This window comes from Mesoplodon mirus (assembly GCF_964341445.2).
Source record: "Mesoplodon mirus genome assembly, chromosome: 16".
NCBI lineage: Eukaryota > Metazoa > Chordata > Mammalia > Artiodactyla > Ziphiidae > Mesoplodon > Mesoplodon mirus.
Genome location: NC_138992.1, coordinates 25,026,553 through 25,047,709, shown reverse-complemented (window position 1 = coordinate 25,047,709; position 21,157 = coordinate 25,026,553). Strand labels below are relative to the sequence as shown.

The 21,157-nt window shown below is 35.5% G+C and overlaps 1 protein-coding gene across 3 annotated transcripts in view; it reads right to left on the bottom strand.

The window, feature by feature from the left end:
• Positions 1–21,157, bottom strand: part of CSMD3 (CUB and Sushi multiple domains 3) — a gene marked incomplete at both ends in the record, with an annotated part of 1,109,686 nt that overhangs the window by 224,820 nt on the left and 863,709 nt on the right. For all 3 annotated transcript variants that reach the window (XM_082600704.1, XM_082600705.1, XM_082600706.1), the window contains one exon: positions 18,000–18,116. In XM_082600704.1, coding sequence (XP_082456830.1) covers positions 18,000–18,116 — 117 coding nt within the window. The remainder of the gene's footprint in view (positions 1–17,999; positions 18,117–21,157) is intronic.

The window sequence follows — 21,157 nt, the reverse complement described above, 5'->3', positions numbered from 1 at the left end:
GGGAGAGCCAACTTCAGGACACTGGTCCACAAGAGACCTCCCAGCTCCACATAATATCAAACGGCGAAAATCTTCCAGAGATCTCCATCTCAACACAAGCACCCAGCTTCACTCAACGACCAGCAGGCTACAGTGCTGGACACCCTGAGCTAAACAAATAGCAAGACAGGAACACAACGCCACCCATTAGCAGAGAGGTGGCCTAAAATCATAAAAAGTCCGCAGACACCCCAAAACACACCACCAGACGTGGACCTGCCCACCAGAAAGACAAGATCCAGCCTCATTCACCAGAACACAGGCACTAGTCCCCTCCACCAGGAAGCCTACACAACCCACTAAACCAACCTTAGCCACTGGGGACAGATACCAAAAACAACAGGAACTACGAACCTGCAGCCTGCAAAAAGGAGACCCCAAACACAGTAACATAAGCAAAATGAGAAGACAGAAAAACACACAGCAGGAGAAGGAGCAAGATAAAAACCCACCAGACCTAACAAATGAAGAGGTAATAGGCACTCTACCTGAAAAAGAATTCAGAATAATGATGGTAAAGATGATCCAAGATTCTATTTCCCAGATCCAAAATCTTGGAAATAGAATAGACAAAATGCAAGAAACAGTTAACAAGGACCTAGAAGAACTAAAGATGAATCAAGCATCGATTAAAAACACAATAAATGAAATAAAAAATACTCTAGATGGGATCAAGAGCAGAATAACTGAGGCAGAAGAACGGATAAGTGAGGTGGAAGATAAAATAGTGGAAATAACTGCTGCAGAGCAAAATAAAGAAAAAAGAATGAAAAGAACAGAGGACAGCCTCAGAGACCTCTGGGACAACATTAAACGCACCAACATTCGAATTATAGGGGTTCCAGAAGAAGAAGAGAAAAAGAAAGGGACTGAGAAAATATTTGAAGAGATTATAGTTGAAAACTTCCCTAATATGGGAAAGGAAATAGTTAATCAAGTCCAGGAGGCACAGAGAGTCCCATACAGAATAAATCCAAGGAGAAATATGCCAAGACACATATTAATCAAACTGTCAAAAATTAAACACAAAGAAATCATATTAAAAGCAGCAAGGCAAAAACAACAAATAACACACAAGGGAATCCCTATCAGGATAACAGCTGATCTCTCAGCAGAAACTCTACAAGCCAGAAGGGAGTGGCAGGACATACTTAAAGTGATGAAGGAGAAAAACCTGCAACCAAGATTACTCTACCCAGCAAGGATCTCATTCAGATTTGATGGAGAAATTAAAACGTTTACAGACAAGCAAAAGCTGAGAGAGTTCAGCACCACCAAACCAGCTTTACAACAAATGCTAAAGGAACTTCTCTAGGCAAGAAACACAACAGAAGTAAAAGACCTACAATAATGAACCCAAAACAATTAAGAAAATGGGAATAGGAACATACATATCGATAATTACCTTAAATGTAAATGGACTAAATGCTCCCACCAAAAGACACACAGTGGCTGAATGGATACAAAAACAAGACCCATCTATATGCTGTCTACAAGAGACCCACTTCAGACCTAGAGACACATACAGACTGAAAGTAAGGGGATGGAAAAAGATTTTCCATGCAAATGGAAACCAAAAGAAAGCTGGAGTAGCAATTCTCATATCAGACAAAATAGACTTTAAAATAAGGACTAGTAGAAGAGACAAAGAAGGACACTACATAATGATCAAGGGATCGATCCAAGAAGAAGATATAACAATTGTAAATATTTATGCACCCAACATAGGAGCACCTCAATACATAAGGCAAATACTAACAGCCATAAAAGGAGAAATCGACAGTAACACAATCATAGTAGGGGACTTTAACACCCCACTTTCACCAATGGACAGATCATCCAAAATGAAAATAAATAAGGAAACACAAGCTTTAAATGATACATTAAACAAGATGGACTTCATTGATATTTATAGGACATTCCATCCAAAAACAACAGAATACACATTTTTCTCAAGTGCTCATGGAACATTCTCCAGGATAGATCATATCTTGGGTCACAAATCAAGCCTTGGTAAATTTAAGAAAATTGAAATTGTATCAAGTATCTTTTCCGACCACAATGCTATGAGACTAGATATCGATTACAGGAAAAGAGCTGTGAAAAATACAAACACATGGAGGCTAAACAATACACTACTGAATAACGAAGTGATCACTGAAGAAATCAAAGAGGAAATTAAAAAATACCTAGAAACAAATGACAATGGAGACACGACGACCCAAAACCTATGGGATGCAGCAAAAGCAGTTCTAAGAGGGAAGTTTATAGCAATACAATCCCACCTTAAGAAACAGGAAACATCTCGAATAAACAACCTAACCTTGCACCTAAAGCAATTAGAGAAAGAAGAACAAAAACATCCCAAAGTTAGCAGAAGGAAAGAAATCATAAAAATCAGATCAGAAATAAATGAAAAAGAAATGAAGGAAACGATAGCAAAGATCAATAAAACTAAAAGCTGGTTCTTTGAGAAGGTAAACAAAATTGATAAACCATTAGCCAGACTCATCAAGAAAAAAAGGGAGAAGACTCAAATCAATAGAATTAGAAATGAAAAAGGAGAAGTAACAACTGACACTGCAGAAATACAAAAGATCATAAGAGATTACTATAAGCAACTCTATGCCAATAAAATGGACAACCTGGAAGAAATGGACAAATTCTTAGAAATGCACAACCTGCCAAGACTGAATCAGGAAGAAATAGAAAATATGAATAGACCAATCACAAGCACTGAAATTGAAACTGTGATAAAAAATCTTCCAACAAACAAGAGCCCAGGACCAGATGGCTTCACAGGCGAATTCTATCAAGCATTTAGAGAAGAGCTAACACCTATCCTTCTGAAACTCTTCCAAAGTATAGCAGAGGGAGGAACACTCCCAAACTCATTCTACGAGGCCACCATCACCTTGATACCAAAACCAGGCAAGGATGTCACAAAGAAAGAAAACTACAGGCCAATATCACTGATGAACATAGATGCAAAAATCCTCAACAAAATACTAGCAAACAGAATCCAACAGCACATTAAAAGGATCATACACCATGATCAAGTGGGGTTTATTCCAGGAATGCAAGGATTCTTCAATATACGCAAATCAATCAACGTGATACACCATATTAACAAATTGAAGGAGAAAAACCATATGATCATCTCAATAGATGCAGAGAAAGCTTTCGACAAAATTCAACACCCATTTATGATAAAAACCCTGCAGAAAGTAGGCATAGAGGGAACTTTCCTCAACATAATAAAGGCCATATATGACAAACCCACAGCCAGCATCGTCCTCAATGGTGAAAAACTGAAACCATTTCCACTAAGATCAGGAACTAGACAAGGTTGCCCACTTTCACCACTCTTATTCAACCTAGTTTTGGAAGTTTTAGCCACAGCAATCAGAGAAGAAAAGGAAATAAAAGGAATCCAAATTGGAAAAGAAGAACTAAAGCTGTCACTGTTTGCAGATGACATGATACTCTACATAGAGAATCCTAAAGATGCTACCAGAAAACTACTAGAGTTAATCAATGAATTTGGTAAAGTTGCAGGATACAAAATTAATGCACAGAAATCTCTGGCATTCCTATATACTGATGATGAAAAATCTGAAAGTGAAATCAAGGAAACACTCCCATTTACCATTGCAACAAAAAGAATAAAATATCTAGGAATAAACCTACCTAAGGAGACAAAAGACCTGTATGCAGAAAATTATAAGACACTGATGAAAGAAATTAAAGATGATACAAATAGATGGAGAGATGTACCATGTTCTTGGATTGGAAGAATCAACATTGTGAAAATGACTCTACTACCCAAAGCAATCTACAGGTTCAATGCAATCCCTATCAAACTACCACTGGCATTTTTCACAGAACTAGAACAAAAAATTTCACAATTTGTATGGAAACACAAAAGACCCCGAATAGCCAAAGCAATCTTGAGAACGAGAAATGGAGCTGGAGGAATCAGGCTCCCTGACTTCAGACTATACTACAAAGCTACAGTAATCAAGACAGTATGGTACTGGCACAAAAACAGAAAGATAGATCAATGGAACAGGATAGAAAGCCCAGAGTTAAACCCACGGACATATGGTCACCTTATCTTTGATAAAGGAGGCAGGAATGTACTGTGGAGAAAGGACAGTCTCTTCAATAAGTGGTGCTGGGAAAACTGGATAGGGACATGTAAAAGTATGAGATTAGATCACTCCCTAACACCATACACAAAAATAAGCTCAAAATGGATTAAAGACCTAAATGTAAAGCCAGACACTATCAAACTCTTAGAGGAAAACATAGGCAGAACACTCTATGACATAAATCACAGCAAGATCCTTTTTGACCCACCTCCTAGAGAAATGGAAATAAAGACAAAAATAAACACATGGGACCTAATGAAACTTAAAAGCTTTTGCACAGCAAAGGAAACCATAAACAAGACCAAAAGACAACCCTCAGAATGGGAGAAACTACTTGCAAATGAAGCAACTGACAAAGGATTAATCTCCAAAATTTATAAGCAGCTCATGCAGCTCAATAACAAAAAAACAAACAACCCAATCCAAAAATGGGCAGAAGACCTAAATAGACATTTCTCCACAGAAGATATACAGACTGCCAACAAACACATGAAAGGATGCTCAACATCTTTACTCATTAGAGAAATGCAAATGAAAACTACAATGAGATATCATCTCACACCAGTCAGAATGGCCATCATCAAAAAATCTAGAAACAATAAATGCTGGAGAGGTGTGGAAAAAAGGGAACACTCTTGCACTGATGGTGGGAATGTGAATTGGTACAGCCGCTATGGAGAACGGTATGGAGGTTCCTTAAAAAACTACAAATAGAACTACCATATGACCCAGCAATCCCACTACTGGGCATATACCCTGAGAAAACCATAATTCAAAAAGAGACATGTACCAAAATGTTCATAGCAGCCCTATTTACAATAGCCCGGAGATGGAAACAACCTAAGTGTCCATCATCGGATGAATGGATAAAGAAGATGTGGCACATATATACAATGGAATATTACTCAGCCATAAAAAGAAATGAAATTGAGCTATTTGTAATGAGGTGGATAGACCTAGAGTCTGTCATACAGAGTGAAGTAAGTCAGAAAGAGAAAGACAAATACTGTATGCTAACACATATATATGGAATTTAAGAAAAAAAAATGTCATGAAGAACATAGGGGTAAGACAGGAATAAAGACACAGACCTACTAGAGAATGGACTTGAGGATATGGGGAGGGGGAAGGGTAAGCTGTGACAAAGTGAAAGAGCGGCATGGACATATATACACTACCAAACGTGGGGTAGATAGATGGTGGGAAGCGGCCGCATAGCACAGGGAGATCAGCTCGGTACTTTGTGACCTCCTGGAGGGGTGGGATAGGGAGGGTGGTAGGGAGATGCAAAAGGGAGGGGATATGGAAACATATGTATATGTATAACTGATTAAATTTGTTATAAAGCAAAAAAATAAAATAAAATAAAATTTAAAAAAAAAAAAAGAAAAGAAAACCTTTATAGACAAGCAAAACTTAAGAGAATTCAGCACCACCAAACCAGCTTTACAACAAATGATAAAGGAACTTCTCTAGTTAGGAAAGAGAAGAGAAGGAAAACAACTACAATAACAAAACCAAAACAATTTAGGAAATGGTAATAGGAACACATATATCAATAACTACCTTAAACGTAAATGGATTAATTGCTCCCACCAAAAGACATTAACAGGCTGAATAGATACAAAAACAAGACCTGAACATATACTGTCTGCAAGAGACCCACTTCAGACCTAGGGACACATACACACTGAAAGTGAAGGGATGGAAAAAGATATTCCATGTAAATGGAAATCAAAAGAAAGCTGGAGTACCAATTTTCATATTAAACAAAATAGAAATTAAAATAAAGACTATTACAAGAGACAAAGAAGGACACTATATAATAATCAAGGGATCAATCCAAAGAAGAAGATATAACAATTATAAATATATATGCACCCAACATAGGAGCACCTCAATACATAACGTTAATGCTAACAGCCATAAAAGGGGAAATCGACAGTAACACAATCATAGTAGGGGACTGTAACATCCCACTTTCACCAATGGACAGATCATCCAAAATGAAAATAAATAGGAAACACAAGCTTTAAATGACACATTAAACAAGATGGACTTAATTGATATTTATAGGACATTCCATCCAAAAACAACAGTATACACTTTCTTGTCAAGTGCTCATGGAACATTCTGCAGGATAGATTACATCTTGGGTCACAAATCAAGCCTTGGTAAATTTAAGAAAATTGAAATTGTATCAAGTATCTTTTCTGACCACAATGCTATGAGACTAGCTATCAATTATGGGAAAAAATATGTAAAAAATACAAACACATGGAGGCCAAACAATACACTACCAAATTACCAAGAGATCACTGAAGAAATCAAAGAGGAAATCAAAAAATACCTAGAAACAAGTGACAGTGAAAACACGGTGACCCAAAACCCATGTGATGCAGCACAAGCAGTTCTAAGAGGGAAGTTTATAGCAATATAATACTACCTCAAGAAACAAGAAACATCTCAAACAACCTAAACTTACACAAAAAGCAATTAAGGAAAGAAGACCAAAAACCCCACAAAGTCAGCAGAAGGAAAGAAATCATAAAGATCAGATCAGAAATAAATGAAAAAGAAATGAAGGAAACAATAGGAAAGATCAATAAAAGTAAAAGCTGGTTCTTTGAGAAGATAAACAAAATTGATAAACCATTAGCCAGACTCATCAAGAAGAAAAGGGAGAAGACTCAAATCAATAGAATTAGAAATGAAAAAGGAGAAGTAAAAATTGACACTGCAGAAATACAAAGGATCATGAGAGACTACTACAAGTAATTATATGCCAAAAAATGGACAACCTGGAAGAAATGGACAAATTCTTAGAAAAGCACAACCTTCTGAGACTGAATCAGGAAGAAACAGAAAATAAAAACAGACCAATCACAAGCACTGAAATTGAGACTGTGATTAAAAATCTTCCAACTAACAAAAGCCCAGGACCAGATGGCTTCACAGGGGAATTCTATCAAACATTTAGAGAAGCACTAACACCTATCATCTCAAACTCTTCCAAAAAATTGCAGAGGAAGGAACACTCCCAAACTCATTCTATGAGGCCACCATCATTCTGATACCAAAACCAGTCAAAGATGTCACAAAGAAAGAAAACTACAGGCCAATATCAATGATGAACATAGATGAAAAAGTCCTCAACAAAATACTAGCAAACAGAATCCAACAACACATTAAAAGGATCATACACCATGATCAAGTGGGGTTTATCCCAGGAATGCAAGGATTCTTCAATATACACAAATCAATCAATGTGATAAACCATATTAACAAATTGAAGAAGAAAAACCATATGACCATCTCAATAGAGGCAGAAAAAGCTTTTGACAAAATTCAACACCCATTTATGATAAAAACCTTCCAGAAAGTAGGCATAGAGGGAACTTACCTCAACATAATAAAGGCCATATATGACAAACCCACAGCCAACATCGTTCTCAATGTTGAAAAACTGAAATCGTTTCCTTTAATATCAGGAACAAGACAAGGATGCCCACTCTCACCACTACTATTCAACATAGTTTTGGAAGTTTTAGCCACAGCAATCAGAGAAGAAAAAGAAATAAAAGGAATCCAAATCAGAAAAGAAGAAAGAAAGCTGTGACTGTTTGCAGATGACATGATACTATACATAGAGAACCCTAAATATGCTAAAGGAAAACTCTTAGAGCTAATCAATGAATTTGGTAAAGTAGCAGGAAACAAAATTAATGCACAGAAATCTCTTGCATTCCTATACACTAATGATGAAAAATCTGAAAGAGAAATTAAGGAAACACTCTGATTTACCACTGCAACAAAAAGAGTAAGGTGCTTAGGAATAAATCAACCTAAGGAAGCAAAAGACCTGTATGCAGAAAACTATAAGACACTGGTGAAAGAAATTAAAGATGATACAAACAGCTGGAGAGATATACCATGTTCTTGGATTGGAAGAATCAACATTGTGAAAATGACTATACTACCCAAAGCAGTCTACAGATTCAATGAAATCCCTATCAAACTACCAATGGCATTTTTCACAGAACTAGAACAAAAATTTTCACAATTTGTATGGAAACACAAAAGACTCTGAATAGCCAAAGCCATCTCGAGAAGGAAAAATGCAACTGGAGGAATCAGGCTCCCTGACTTCACACTATACCACAAGCTACAATAATAAAGACCGTATGGCACTGGCACAAAAACAGAAATATAGATCAATGGAACAGGATAGAAAGCCCAGAGATAAACCCATGCACATATCATCACCTTACTTTTGATAAAGGAGCCAAGAATATACAATGGAGAAAAGACAGCCTCTTCAATAAGTGGTGCTGGGAAAACTGGACAGCTACTTGTAAAAGAATACAGAAAAATAAACTCAAAATGGGTTAAGGACCTAATGTAAGGCCAGGCACTATCAAACTCCTAGAGGAAAACATAGGCAGAACACTCTATGACATAAATCCTTTTTGACCCACCTCCTAGAGAAATGGAAATAAAAACAAAAATAAACAAATGGGATCTAATGAAACTTAAAAGCTTTTGCACAGCAAAGGAAACAATAAACAAGACAAAAAGACAACCCTCAGAATGGGAGAAAATATTTGCAAATGAAGCAACTGACAAAGGATTAATCTCCAAAACATACAAGCAACTCATGCAGCTCAATATCAAAAAAACAAACAACCCAATCCAAAAATGGGCAGAAGACCTAAATAGACATTTCTCCAAAGAAGATATACAGATTGCCAACAAACACATGAAAGAATGCTCAACATCATTAATCATTAGAGAAATGCAAATCAAAACTACAATGAGATATCACCTCACACTGGTCAGAATGGCCAACATCAAAAAATCTACAGACAATAAATGCTGGAGAGGGTGTGGAGAAAAGGGAACCCTCTTGCACTGTTGGTGGGAATGTAAATTGATACAGCCACTATGGAGAACAGTATGGAGTTTTCTTAAAAAACTAAAAATAGAACTACCATACGACACAGCAATCCCACTACTGGGCATATACCCTGAGAAAACCATAATTCAAGAAGAGTCATGTACCACAATGTTCATTGCAGCACTATTTAAAATAGCCAGGACATGGAAGCAACCTAAGTGTCCATCGACAGATGAATGGATAAAGAAGATGTGGCACATATATACAATGGAATATTACTCAGCCATAAAAGGAAACAAAATTGAGTTATTTGTAGTGAGGTGGATGGACCTAGAGTCTTTCATACAGAGTGAAGTAAGTCAGAAAGAGAAAAAACAAATACCATATGCTAACACATATATATGGAATCTAAAAAAAAAAAAAAAAGGTCATTAAGAACCTAGGGACAAGAAGGGAATAAACACGTAGACCTACTAGAGAATGGACTCGAGGACACAGGGAGGGGGAAGGGTAAGCTGGGACCAAGTGAGAGAGTGGCATGGGCATATATACACTACCAAATGTAAAACTGATAGCTAGTGGGAAGCAGCCACATAGCACAGGGAGATCAGCTCTGTGCTTTTCGACCACCTAGTGGGGTGTGATATAGAGGGTGGGAGGGAGATGCAAGAGTGAGGAGATATGCGGATATATGTATATGTATAGCTGATTCACTTTGTTATAATGCAGAAACTAACACACCATTGTAAATCAATTACACTCCAATAAAGAGTTTTAAAAAAATTAAAAAATAAAAACTAAAGCCACAATACAAGGCCTCACCAAGACAGTCCATATCCTTTCCAGAGTTCTAATCGTTATTGATAGTGATCAAGGCACTCATTTCACTTCTCACCATATTGCTGAGCTCTGGAACAAGGTAGTCAATGAATTTTCATCTCCTTTAGTAAATGGATGCAGGCCTCACAAAGTGCCATTATGGCTTTAAACAAGTTCAAATATGGCATATTTCACTCAGTCAGACACTAACAGTGAATTGTGATGAAGGTGATCATCTTTGATCTTTAACTGCTAACAAGTTCAAGCTCTCCTCCATCCCCCAGTTTCCCTTTTTTCTGATATCTGGGGCAAGCTGACAAGAAAGCCTGTGTGCATTCTCCTTTACAACCTTTGGGAAGTTCAAACCTCATCAGCCCTGATCATCATGTGGGGGCTTTCACTCCAACACCACCACTATAAAACCCAAAGCCAGTCAGCTTTATTTGCTCCCTTAAGCAATTTTAGATCTGCTTGGATCCAGTCTTGGTTACTGCCCTGCTCTTCTCAGAAAGCCTCATTATATGAGTAATACATCCTTTTGTACCCTCTTGGTCTTGTGTGGTATCATGAGTCTTGACATCTGAATGGGGGATCCTGTTCTATCTGGTGACCAAACATGGCTTCAAATATAATTATAGAAATAGTAACCAAAAAATTAAATAATATGATTATAAATACATATGATAATTACATTTTCCTTACCCTAAAATGTTAGGCTCAAAAAAATAAGTTTCCTTTCTAACAGGCACACAATTAACAGAGTCACTTCTGCATATTGACATTAACACAATCATCAATTTTAAGAGTAAAAGAGCTCTCTTTTCTTTTCAATTGCTCTGTATCTAACAAGTGATGATAAAGAGCAAATATAAATATCAAATAAACACACATTTTGTGAACATTATTTGTCATTGTTAGATAAGTAAATTCAATATTTTGAAAAGACTAATCATTGAATTTGATGCAACTGTACTGTTAAAAAATAAAGTGTCATACACTTTAAATATAAAATATAAATAGCCTTGAATGACTGTAAGAGTTCATTCATTACTGAAAACTTCATACCAGGAAGAAACAGAATGCCAATAAAATGATTTAGTGACTTAATGAGAATATAAAAAGAATCTCAAAACAATTTGTCACTAAAATATGGGGAAAATTAATGACAATAAATTACTGAATTAAGTATAAAGACAGGTAACAAAAACATAAACTATGTAAACAATGCTGACAAAAATAGGTCATTTGAAAACACCTAAATATAAGATCAGAAGGCAAATGGTCAACAACAAGGGATTAATCTCCAAAATATACAAACAGCTCATGCAGGTTTATGTCAAAAAAACAAACAACCCAATCAAAAAATGGGCATAACATCTAAAAGGACATTTCTCCAAAAAAGACATACAGATGGCCAAAAAGCACATGAAAAGATGCTCAACATCACTAATTATTAGAGAATTGCAAATCAGAACTACAATGAGGTATCACCTCACACTGGTCAGAATGGCCATCATCAAAAAAATATGCAAACAATAAATGCTGGAGAAGGTGTGGAGAAAAGGGAGCCCTTCTACACTGTTGTTGGGAAAGTAAATTGGTACAGCCACTATGGAGAACAGTATGGAGGTTCCTTAAAAATCTAAAAATAGAATGACCGTATGACCCAGCAATCCCACTCCTGGCCATATATCTGGGCAAAAACATAATTCAAAAAGATACATGTACCCTAATGTTCATTGCAGCACTATTTACAATAGCCAGGACACAGAAGCAACCTAAATGTCCATCGATGGAGGAATGGATAAAGATTTGGTACATATATACAACAGACTATTACTCAGCAATGAAAAAAGAATGAAATAATGCCATTTGCAGCAACATGGATAGACCTAGAGGTTATCATTCTAAGTGAAGTAAGTCAAACAGAGAAAGACAAATATCATATATCACTCATGTGGAATCTAATTTTTAAAATGATATAAATGAATTTATTTACAAAACAGAAACAGACTCACAGATTTTGAAAACAAAGTTATGGTTACCAAAGGGGAAACGTGGGGGAGGGAAAAATTAGGAGCTTGGAATTGACATATACACACTACTCATATAAAATAAATAGCCAACAAGGACCTACTGTATATCACAGGGAACTCTACTCAATATTCTGTAATAACCTATATGGGAAAAGTACCTGAAAAAGAATGAATATATATATATGTATAACTGAATCACTTTGCTGTACACCTGAAACTATCACAACATTGTAAATCAACTATATGCCAATAAAAGTTTAAAAAAAGGCAAATTGTCAAATATATGCCTGAGTTTTAAAGGAGAATATACACAGAGCAAAAGAACGGCTATCAGTTTTAACATAAAAGATGAGACTAGTCAGTTAACCTTCCATATGCAGGTCATAACTATATTGGTGCACCTTAAAAAGTCTACATATACATATATATATACACACATATATACATTTATATATAGTGTGTGTGCATCTTAGTTTCAATACATTTTGCTTTTTCCTTCTAAATTCTAAGGCGACCTAAATTTTTAAAGACTACTTTTCAGACAGTAACAGTTTACACAAAAATGTGACAGATATATTGTAAAAATAAATTGCATTTTACAATCATTATGTGATTTCTTAAATCTATAAGATGGAAAGGAAGTACTGAATTTAATGACTATAATAAGAATTAATGAGATAGTTGTTAACAGATCAGTTTTAATATAATATTGTATGTAATAATGTAATATAATATAATATTACAATAAAGTTTGAAATTAATTTAAAAAAAAACTATAACCCTATATTGTAGGCAATGTCACAGAGAAAGATGTTTCTAGATTGACAGGAGGAAAAATACTACAGTGGGAGATAGGATAGAAAATGGTTGCAAATAAGAAACAAATATAAAATATGTGGAATTGGGAGAAATGTTTAAGATGATGACAGCTAATTTAAAGATAAAACAAAACAAAAATCCTCTCCCACAGCAATACACAAAAGGTTTTAGTAACTCTATGTCCCTTGTACAGAGTAGACTAGACTGACAATAACTCTGTGATTTAGGGATTCATGACTTTGAAACCTATTCAACCAAGAGTCTACACCAAGAACAAAAGATGTGAGAGAGGGCATCTTAACTGGGAAATCTAAAAAGGAAAACCTGAAGTGGTTTTCATGAACACTTCCAAGATCCCACTGTGAAAGCTAATCTTGGTAAAGAGTAAGCTTTGTATCTTAACAAATATGCATTCATAGTGGGTCTTTTAGGAGGTGAGACTATCTGGAAAGCTAAACACAAAGTTAAGTCACCACAGACTATCCTTGGATTTCCTCAATATGATTTACATGTTGGAATTCTCCAAGAAATCTGAATGTTAGTTTACATTCTACACAGTAAAGAAGGACTTACTTAAGCAAGGAAGGACTCTTCCCTAGGGTCTGCAGAGGGAGTGTCATGCTACTGATACCTTGATTTCAGGGGCCTAGCCTCCAGAGCTGTGAGAGAATAAATCTCTGTTGTTTTAAGCCACTAAATTTGTAGTACTTTGTTATGGCAACCCTAGGACACTAATATATTTCTTTTACAGATATTCCCCATAATGTAAAGAGTGGGTGATAGAAGGGGAAAAGGGGAGAGAGATCAGAAAGTGGTGATAATTTCACAAGGCAATATTCCATGTGAAACTAATGTAGGTACGATACTAATTAGGAATCATTTCTCCTTAATTATAGTTTAAAGAGGACCTCCAGGTTTTTAAAATCCCATCTCCTTACATTGCTTCAAGGATCTTGCTTTACTAATTGGTCCATCTAAAATCTTCAATTTTGCCCCCCCCACTATTGTTCTCTTGAGCTTTAAAATTAAAACTCCACTATCTTCTACCCCAAGAGAAAACAGACAAAAACAAACATTAGCCTCTGACTAGTATACTACTTTAGCTATCACCCTAACTCTTTCTGTTTTATCTCAGCCAAAATTATTGAAATGAGGTTCACAACATTTTTCCCAATTTTACTAACCACCCCCTCCTTGCAATATGATTTTGGCCCCTACACTATAGGTATAAATACACAATATTAATAAAAATATTTTCCCTCTAACAATGTCAACAGTTTTCTTATATTCTAAAGCATCTTACCTATACCAAATTCAAAATAATAAAATTGTCTGCCATGTTTTTGGCACTTAAAATTAATGAATGAAGAACTTTAGTAACCAAACCATCAGGGGAAACAACTTATAATTTAAAATTGAAAGATGAAGGAAAATTAAAACTTATTTTATTAATAGATAAAGTAGGGCATTTTTTGTTTTTGGCCACACCGTGTGGCACGTGGGATCTTAGTTCCCCAACCAGGGATCAAACCCATGCCCCCTGCAGTGGAAGTGCAAAGTCTTAACCACTGGACTGCCAGGGAAGTCCCAAGTGGGGTATTTTTAAACCAAAAAAATCCAAGTGAAATAGTTTAATTGTTAGAAGAAAGACAGCAAAATATCAGTAACTGATCCATAATTGTTATTTTTCTAAGTATTTAAAACAACTTGAATCCTTCAGAATGAGTATTACCAAAGTAACCCTAATAGCTGAAGTTGAAATGAAATCCAATGATGCTGATGAAAGTGTTATGAATTGATGATTCTCTTATCTAGAAAAACTGAAAGATAGGAATTCACCGTCAAAATAGTATTCACTAAATCAACTAGTAGAGTCATGTTATGTGCACATTTAATTGATATGAATTCAAATCTACACTGGGCAAAAATAAATAAATGAAAGTAATTTGGTACTAAGTGAACTGTAAGAAACCAAACTAGCTCATCTGGTATTATCTGAACAAACTGTTATCTTTCTAACACTGGAGGAAAAATGTCCTGTTAGAATTAGTGAAATAATATGGCTTACAAAAAAACACGTAGATGATCTTCTATGGTTGATTTAAGGTATTTCATGGGTAATATTGATTATATGTGATTTTCTCCTTACATAATGACTTTAGAACCTTAACCCTTGTAAAAAAAACTGCAATCCCAATATACGAACTGAGTGTATTGACAGATCTTATGCTAAATGATTTTAAAAATTATATTCTAAGAGTGTCAGCATATAAAATATATGGAAGAAGAAATGATCATAATTTGGGATAAATGACAAGAAAAGGGAAAAAGTGAGAAGTGATATGCTATGAAGTGATACCAAAAAGTCATAAAACATAACTCAAAGTGGCAACAGAGGGAAATTATGGCAAAGAGAGAATGAGCGGAAGAAGAAGCAAAATAGAAATTTGATCTGCAGAGATCCAGTAACTGTTGCTTGATTATCTCACATTAAAGAGGTAAAGGTAGGGACAGGAAGAAATCTATAATGATCAGTAGTTTTTAATTCCTCTACTCTGTTCCCAGAAAATTTTAAGTGATCAATAGGTGGTTGGATAGTCACTAGAGATATAAAGCACAAAATATTTGTTTTCATGCTTTAATTACATAATAGAAATGTTTTATTTTTAGCCAGACTACTCTTAAGACCCTAGGGCAATCCAGGTCATTTTATTTCATCTTTTGGGGGCGATGGGAGTGCCTATGAATGTGAACATAAAAAAAGTGTGTCTGGGCTTCCGTGGTGGTGCAGTGGTTGAAAGTCCTCCTGCCCATTCAGGGGGCGCGGGTTCGTGCCCCAGTCCGGGAAGATCCCACATGCCACGGAGCGGCTGGGCCCGTGAGCCATGGTCACTGAGCCTGCGTGTCCGGAGCCTGTGCTCCGCAACCGGGAGAGGCCACAACAGTGAGAGGCCCACGTACCGCAAAAAAAAAAAAAAAAAAAAAAAAAGTGTGTCTGTATGTGAACTCGTGTATGACTTACTATATGTTATTATACCAATCACTTACGTATTTTTTTATTTAATTATAAAATAACTCTAAGAAATAGACATTTACCACCTCTATTTCAGAGATAAGAAAAGACTCAGGCAGATGATGTAATCACTCCAATGAAAAAGAGTAAATTGAGCTGTGTTCTGAATCCAGAAATCTGACTCCAAAGCTTGTATTCTTAAACCCAATGGTATGGACTATGTAAGATATCATACATACACATATATATATTTTTTTCTCGTTTATTACTAACAACAGCTCTGCTCCATAGACATAATGATCCCTGCTTTACAAATAAAGAAACTGAGTCTCAAAAAAGATTATGTAACTTATCCAAAGATATATAGCTAAGGTGTGACAAGCTGAAATTAGAATTCAGTCAGACTCTATGAGTAGTTTGAAATAAAGAATGATGCAACATTTATAAAACAAAATCAGTTTCCTTACTAATAAATCAAAGTGCATTTGATTTTACCCACAGATAATCCAAAAGGACTTGTTTAAAAAAAATTAGTGTTAGAAACCACCAATTATTAGTTGCATTATTTCATATTAAGATAATTAAATTTAACTTATATTAACTCTGCTAAAATAAAGATTCCATTCATTAGGAATCTATTAATTTAGTTTTATTTTAATCAGTACTTTTTTCTTCTCTTTTTGAACATAGATGCATACATGCATAGGGTATGGTAAAATACCTCCAGGTGACCAAATGTTTATGTGTCAGAAAAGGAAATGCCTGATTTTCTTCCTTTTCATTCTTTGATTGCATGACATCCCAAGAACAGAGTATAAAAGAACAATTAATGGTTTCCAAAGAGGACTCAGATAGCCATGCAGTCTTCTGGACTAGCATTGCTAGGATTCTGTCATCAAACATGTAATATTTTTGGCATCTGGGGCCTATAAACCCCTCTAGCAAGGAACGGACTCTCTTGGGCACAAAAGACAATAAAATAAAATAAAATAAACACGATTAAGTGGATGACGTCTTTCCTTCTAAACCATTGTTCTCTTCACAATTAAAGAACTCAACTCTGATTTAACCGATCAATATGCTAAGAAGAAGAAATAGTTCGGAGAAAAGAAATAGACACCTTGCTAATGCTAACATCATCAATTCTATTTTAAGGTTAAAATAAAAGGTTTAGTACTTCCCTTCTGATGACAATGTTCTTTTAAGTAAGTTGAGGATCTTGGACTTGTTTCAGAACAGAGAAAAGGAGGGCATGTAGAGCATATATAGGTATTGTCTCATTATAAGAAATTGGACTGGAAGCATCAGCTTATTTTATATATCAGCAGAAACATTAAGTCAATATGTGATCCAAAAATCTTGATATGATCAAATCTATGTCCTTCTGCTATAATACTTTGTCATCCTGACTCAGACATTCATTTCACAGCAAATCCTTTACCATGTAACACAATGTTGCAAATCTAAATTCTAGAAGTCTAAACTTTCAGCCTCTCTCCAACAGTTTACTGCTCACTAAATTTCCTTTGCCTATCCAGCTGGATAGAGTTAAACCTGGGTTAGATTCAGCTGGATTTCAGATCCAAAACCTTTAGAAGCCAGGTAAGTGACTTCTAAGACTTGTGATCAGGGAGATGTGAAGGCAGCAAAGGACACATTGTCTTCTCAGTGCCAATGCAGAACAGATTGTCAGGTTGACAAGATGAGCTGAAATGTCCTTTGCTGTCTTTTTATATTCCATGCTGTCCCAGAAACTAGGTGCCTAAAACCAAAATCTTTTCTTTCTGGAAATGTGTTAATAAAGTATAAAACTGATACGATTGTTTTGTACATATTATTGTCATTATTATAAAGTTCTATATTTGATGTTATGCATATTTTGCAGAGCAGACTTTGCTTTATGCTCTGGTAATTTCCCATTTTAAGAAATTCCAATATGAAGGCACTTGCAAGGTTACTGGATGTACTTATTTTTAAAAATTAAAAACAATCCTGTTTTCATTTTTATATTGTTGTTCACCTGTGCACTTGACTATAAATTCAAAATGAGTAAAATAACCTTAAAATTTTATTATTACAAAGCTACTATCTAAAAAAAATTGTAAAGTACTTTATGAATAGTAAATATTTTCATTAAAAAACAACTAACATTTTGATAGCATATAGTGAAAATAAAGCATGTCTGGAATGATACTCTATACGATGAGATGTATCTTACTTACCAAACTCCTTGGGAACTGCTATAGAATAAACACAATTATGTCCCACACTGTAATTTTTTGGATAGTTTGGTGATAGAACAGTGCCTTCTGAACCTGTTGAACGACTTCCACAAGGTGCTGGAAATAAAAAAAAATGTTTTAAAAATATTATTTTTAGAAAAACATTAAAAAATTCATACTATGACTATTTTCATGCTATAAAAATTATGGCTACTGTATTTTAAGGAATATCATTTATTTCCATCTTTTAGCAAGGTTCCCACTGTCAAATATTTTAAAAATCAAAAATTGTGCACATGCAATAGAAAGCTTCTTTTTAAGTGTTCAGATTTACTCTTCTCAAAAACAAAGTAATATAATAATGTTGCAATGGTGCTATCTATCTCTAAAGGTAATAATGGTGGCCTGCTTTCATTTATGATAAAAGTATAAAGATAATCATCCTTTTTATAATGATGAGAAATTACACATGCAGTGAGAAATTGTTTTACTCACCACCGGGCTTTGAAACTCTACTCAAAATCAACCTTGATTGTGCTACCACCAACTGAGGTACTTCTATACACAGGACAGGGATGGCTGTACAAACACATTCATCCACTCATCTAAATAAAATATTCTCTCACCAATCTCTATCTGCTTATGGTTTACATTTAAATCAGAAGAGTTACTGATGGTGCATAGAGAGAGACATTATTGCTACCTCAGCCCCAAATGTGCTACGTTCCTAAAAAAGATGAGGGTGAAACCAATGTTTCTGGAAAATTTGTAGATAGTTGTTCTGTTTTTCACAAGATAGGTGGATGCTTTGGGATTTGTAGCTCTGGAACACAGAGAAAGATCTGGGCTACTAAAGGAGTTATAAGTATCAAAAGCAAAAGATGATAGCTGATATTATTTAAATGAATGAGATGTCCCAGAAAAGTACGTAGAATGAGAAAAGATGGCCAAAGAGGAGGTCAGAGAATGCCAAGGTAGAATTAGTGAGAGTGTGGCTACAAAGAATTTAGTCTCTTGGGAGCCAATGGGGAGGAAAGTTTCAATTAAAAGAAAGTGTTCAAAACCATCGTGTTGCAAAGTGGTAATAAATGAAAAAGGAATCTGAGGTGGCTTGGCGGTCTAGAGGATTAGGTAGCAGGGAGCTACTTCTCTATGCCTCTGGTCTCCTCCAGAGAGGCCAGTTTGCCTAGGCTTGCTGGCCTGCTGGCTCCACCCCTTACCCCATGGAGATGGAATGATGGATGAGCCCAGGACAGACTTTACTTCTCGTTGGGAGCCATCCTGCCTGTAAAGCAGCTTGCTGGTCTCCTCTACAGCCTATTTAAGGGTGAATCTGTTGAGGGGGTGGCCGTGGTTGTTGGGCGAGACATGTAGCTGCATAGGAAGCCCATTGTTACCGCTCCTCAGCTTTATCAATATTAAAGCTGATGGCCTTCCTTCCTTCAGCTTATCACTTAATTCGCCTTGAATTTGTGTAGGGAGGAGTCCCTTCAAACACCAGAAAGGAACTTTTTGGTATTATTGATACAGTAGTTTTAACCAGAGCTGCTTTCTGCAAATTACAGCCAGCAAACCAAATCCAGCCTGTACCAAAGGAAGTTTTCACATTTTTAAAGAGTTTAAAACAAACAAACAAAAAATAAATCAGAATACATCACAGAGACATATGTGGTCAGCAAAGCCCAAAATATCATCTGGCTCTGTACAGAAAAAGTTGCTAACCCTTGAACTAGAGTAGAGAGGGGTAGCTAGATTGTAGTTGGATGAAAAATAAGTGGTTTATAAAGAGATACAAAAGCAATCAGAATCTTAACCATAAACAGAAGGAGAATGTAGGGAGTAGTTGGGGGAAGATGCAAAGCTGAATGAGTTTTTGTTATTGTTGTTTTGTTTAACAGGGAGGACCGAGTCATTAAAGAGGGAAAATCTGGAGCACTGACTTAGAGGCTTGGGAAAGATCAAAAACTAAACTGGAGTGATTACGTTTAGAAAGCATTAATGACAGTCCTCTGTGACTTGAGAAAAAGAGCTGAAGAAGACTGAAAATACATAGGTTTAGGCTTTATGCTGGGAATTTATTGGAGTTAATGCCTGATTTTCCTTTTAAAGAGAGCTGAATGCAGTGGTGTGTTAGGTGGCTTGAGAAGTCATGACAGTTTGAAAAGTTCAAAACGTTTGATGGATTTCTGGCCAAAGCTTAAAGATACAGCAATATATTTAAAACACACACATACAAAGCAAACAGTGAGTTGTACTGAGTTGGGTGGCTAATGAATGTTCTACCTTTTTTCCTTTTAATGTTCTATAAAATGGTAATAAATAGTTAGAATTAAACATAGTAAAATTAGAACTCCTGAGAACACCAAGTTGACAATGATGATAATAACCAAAGAAGCACTGCTCTCATCGCTCATTATTGTTTGAGATTAGTCAGGTGTATTCTTATTTCAGCACTGATAACTTTATTGAACTGATAATAGTACTGATGAGAGAATCACTCAAGAATAAGCAGCATGTTTTATGTTAATTTTCTTTCTGATTTTAAGGTGCTCCAAAATGACAATACTTTGAATGTACGTGACAAAAGCTCTTACTTTTATATTTTGAAAGAATGAATAGAAATGAGAGCTTCTGACTCAAGTTCAGCTTTGTGACTTAGTTATGAACATTCTGCCATTCTACATTACTATGCATCTGATAGCCTCAATATGTTTTGAATATTTTATTTTGCATAATGGACTTTTGGGACAGCTCTTGTTAAAAATCTCATTTAAAAATAGGAAGTTTTTTAACCACTAATGAATATATACAAGGTTGTAGTATAATCACAGCTCTTTATGGTAACTAATATTATGTTAGTTTTTGTTATTTGTACTGGTAGCAATAATTTTACATTTTTTCTGGTCAGTGCTTACAGCATGGCCTAATTTATAGTCAATTATGTTGCATATTGTGGTGACTGACAATATTTTATGCAGTATGTAAATAAGGGAAAATTCACTATGTTGTGAGGTACAGATATATTGTAATCTGTTTTATGTTTATAAAAATCTAAATGGAATAATGACTAAGCCAGGCCAGCTTTACTAATTCTTGTAATGTTTGTTCCTAGAAGCTTTCTGTATTCTTTCTCCCTGCTTTAATTTCATTTTATTGGC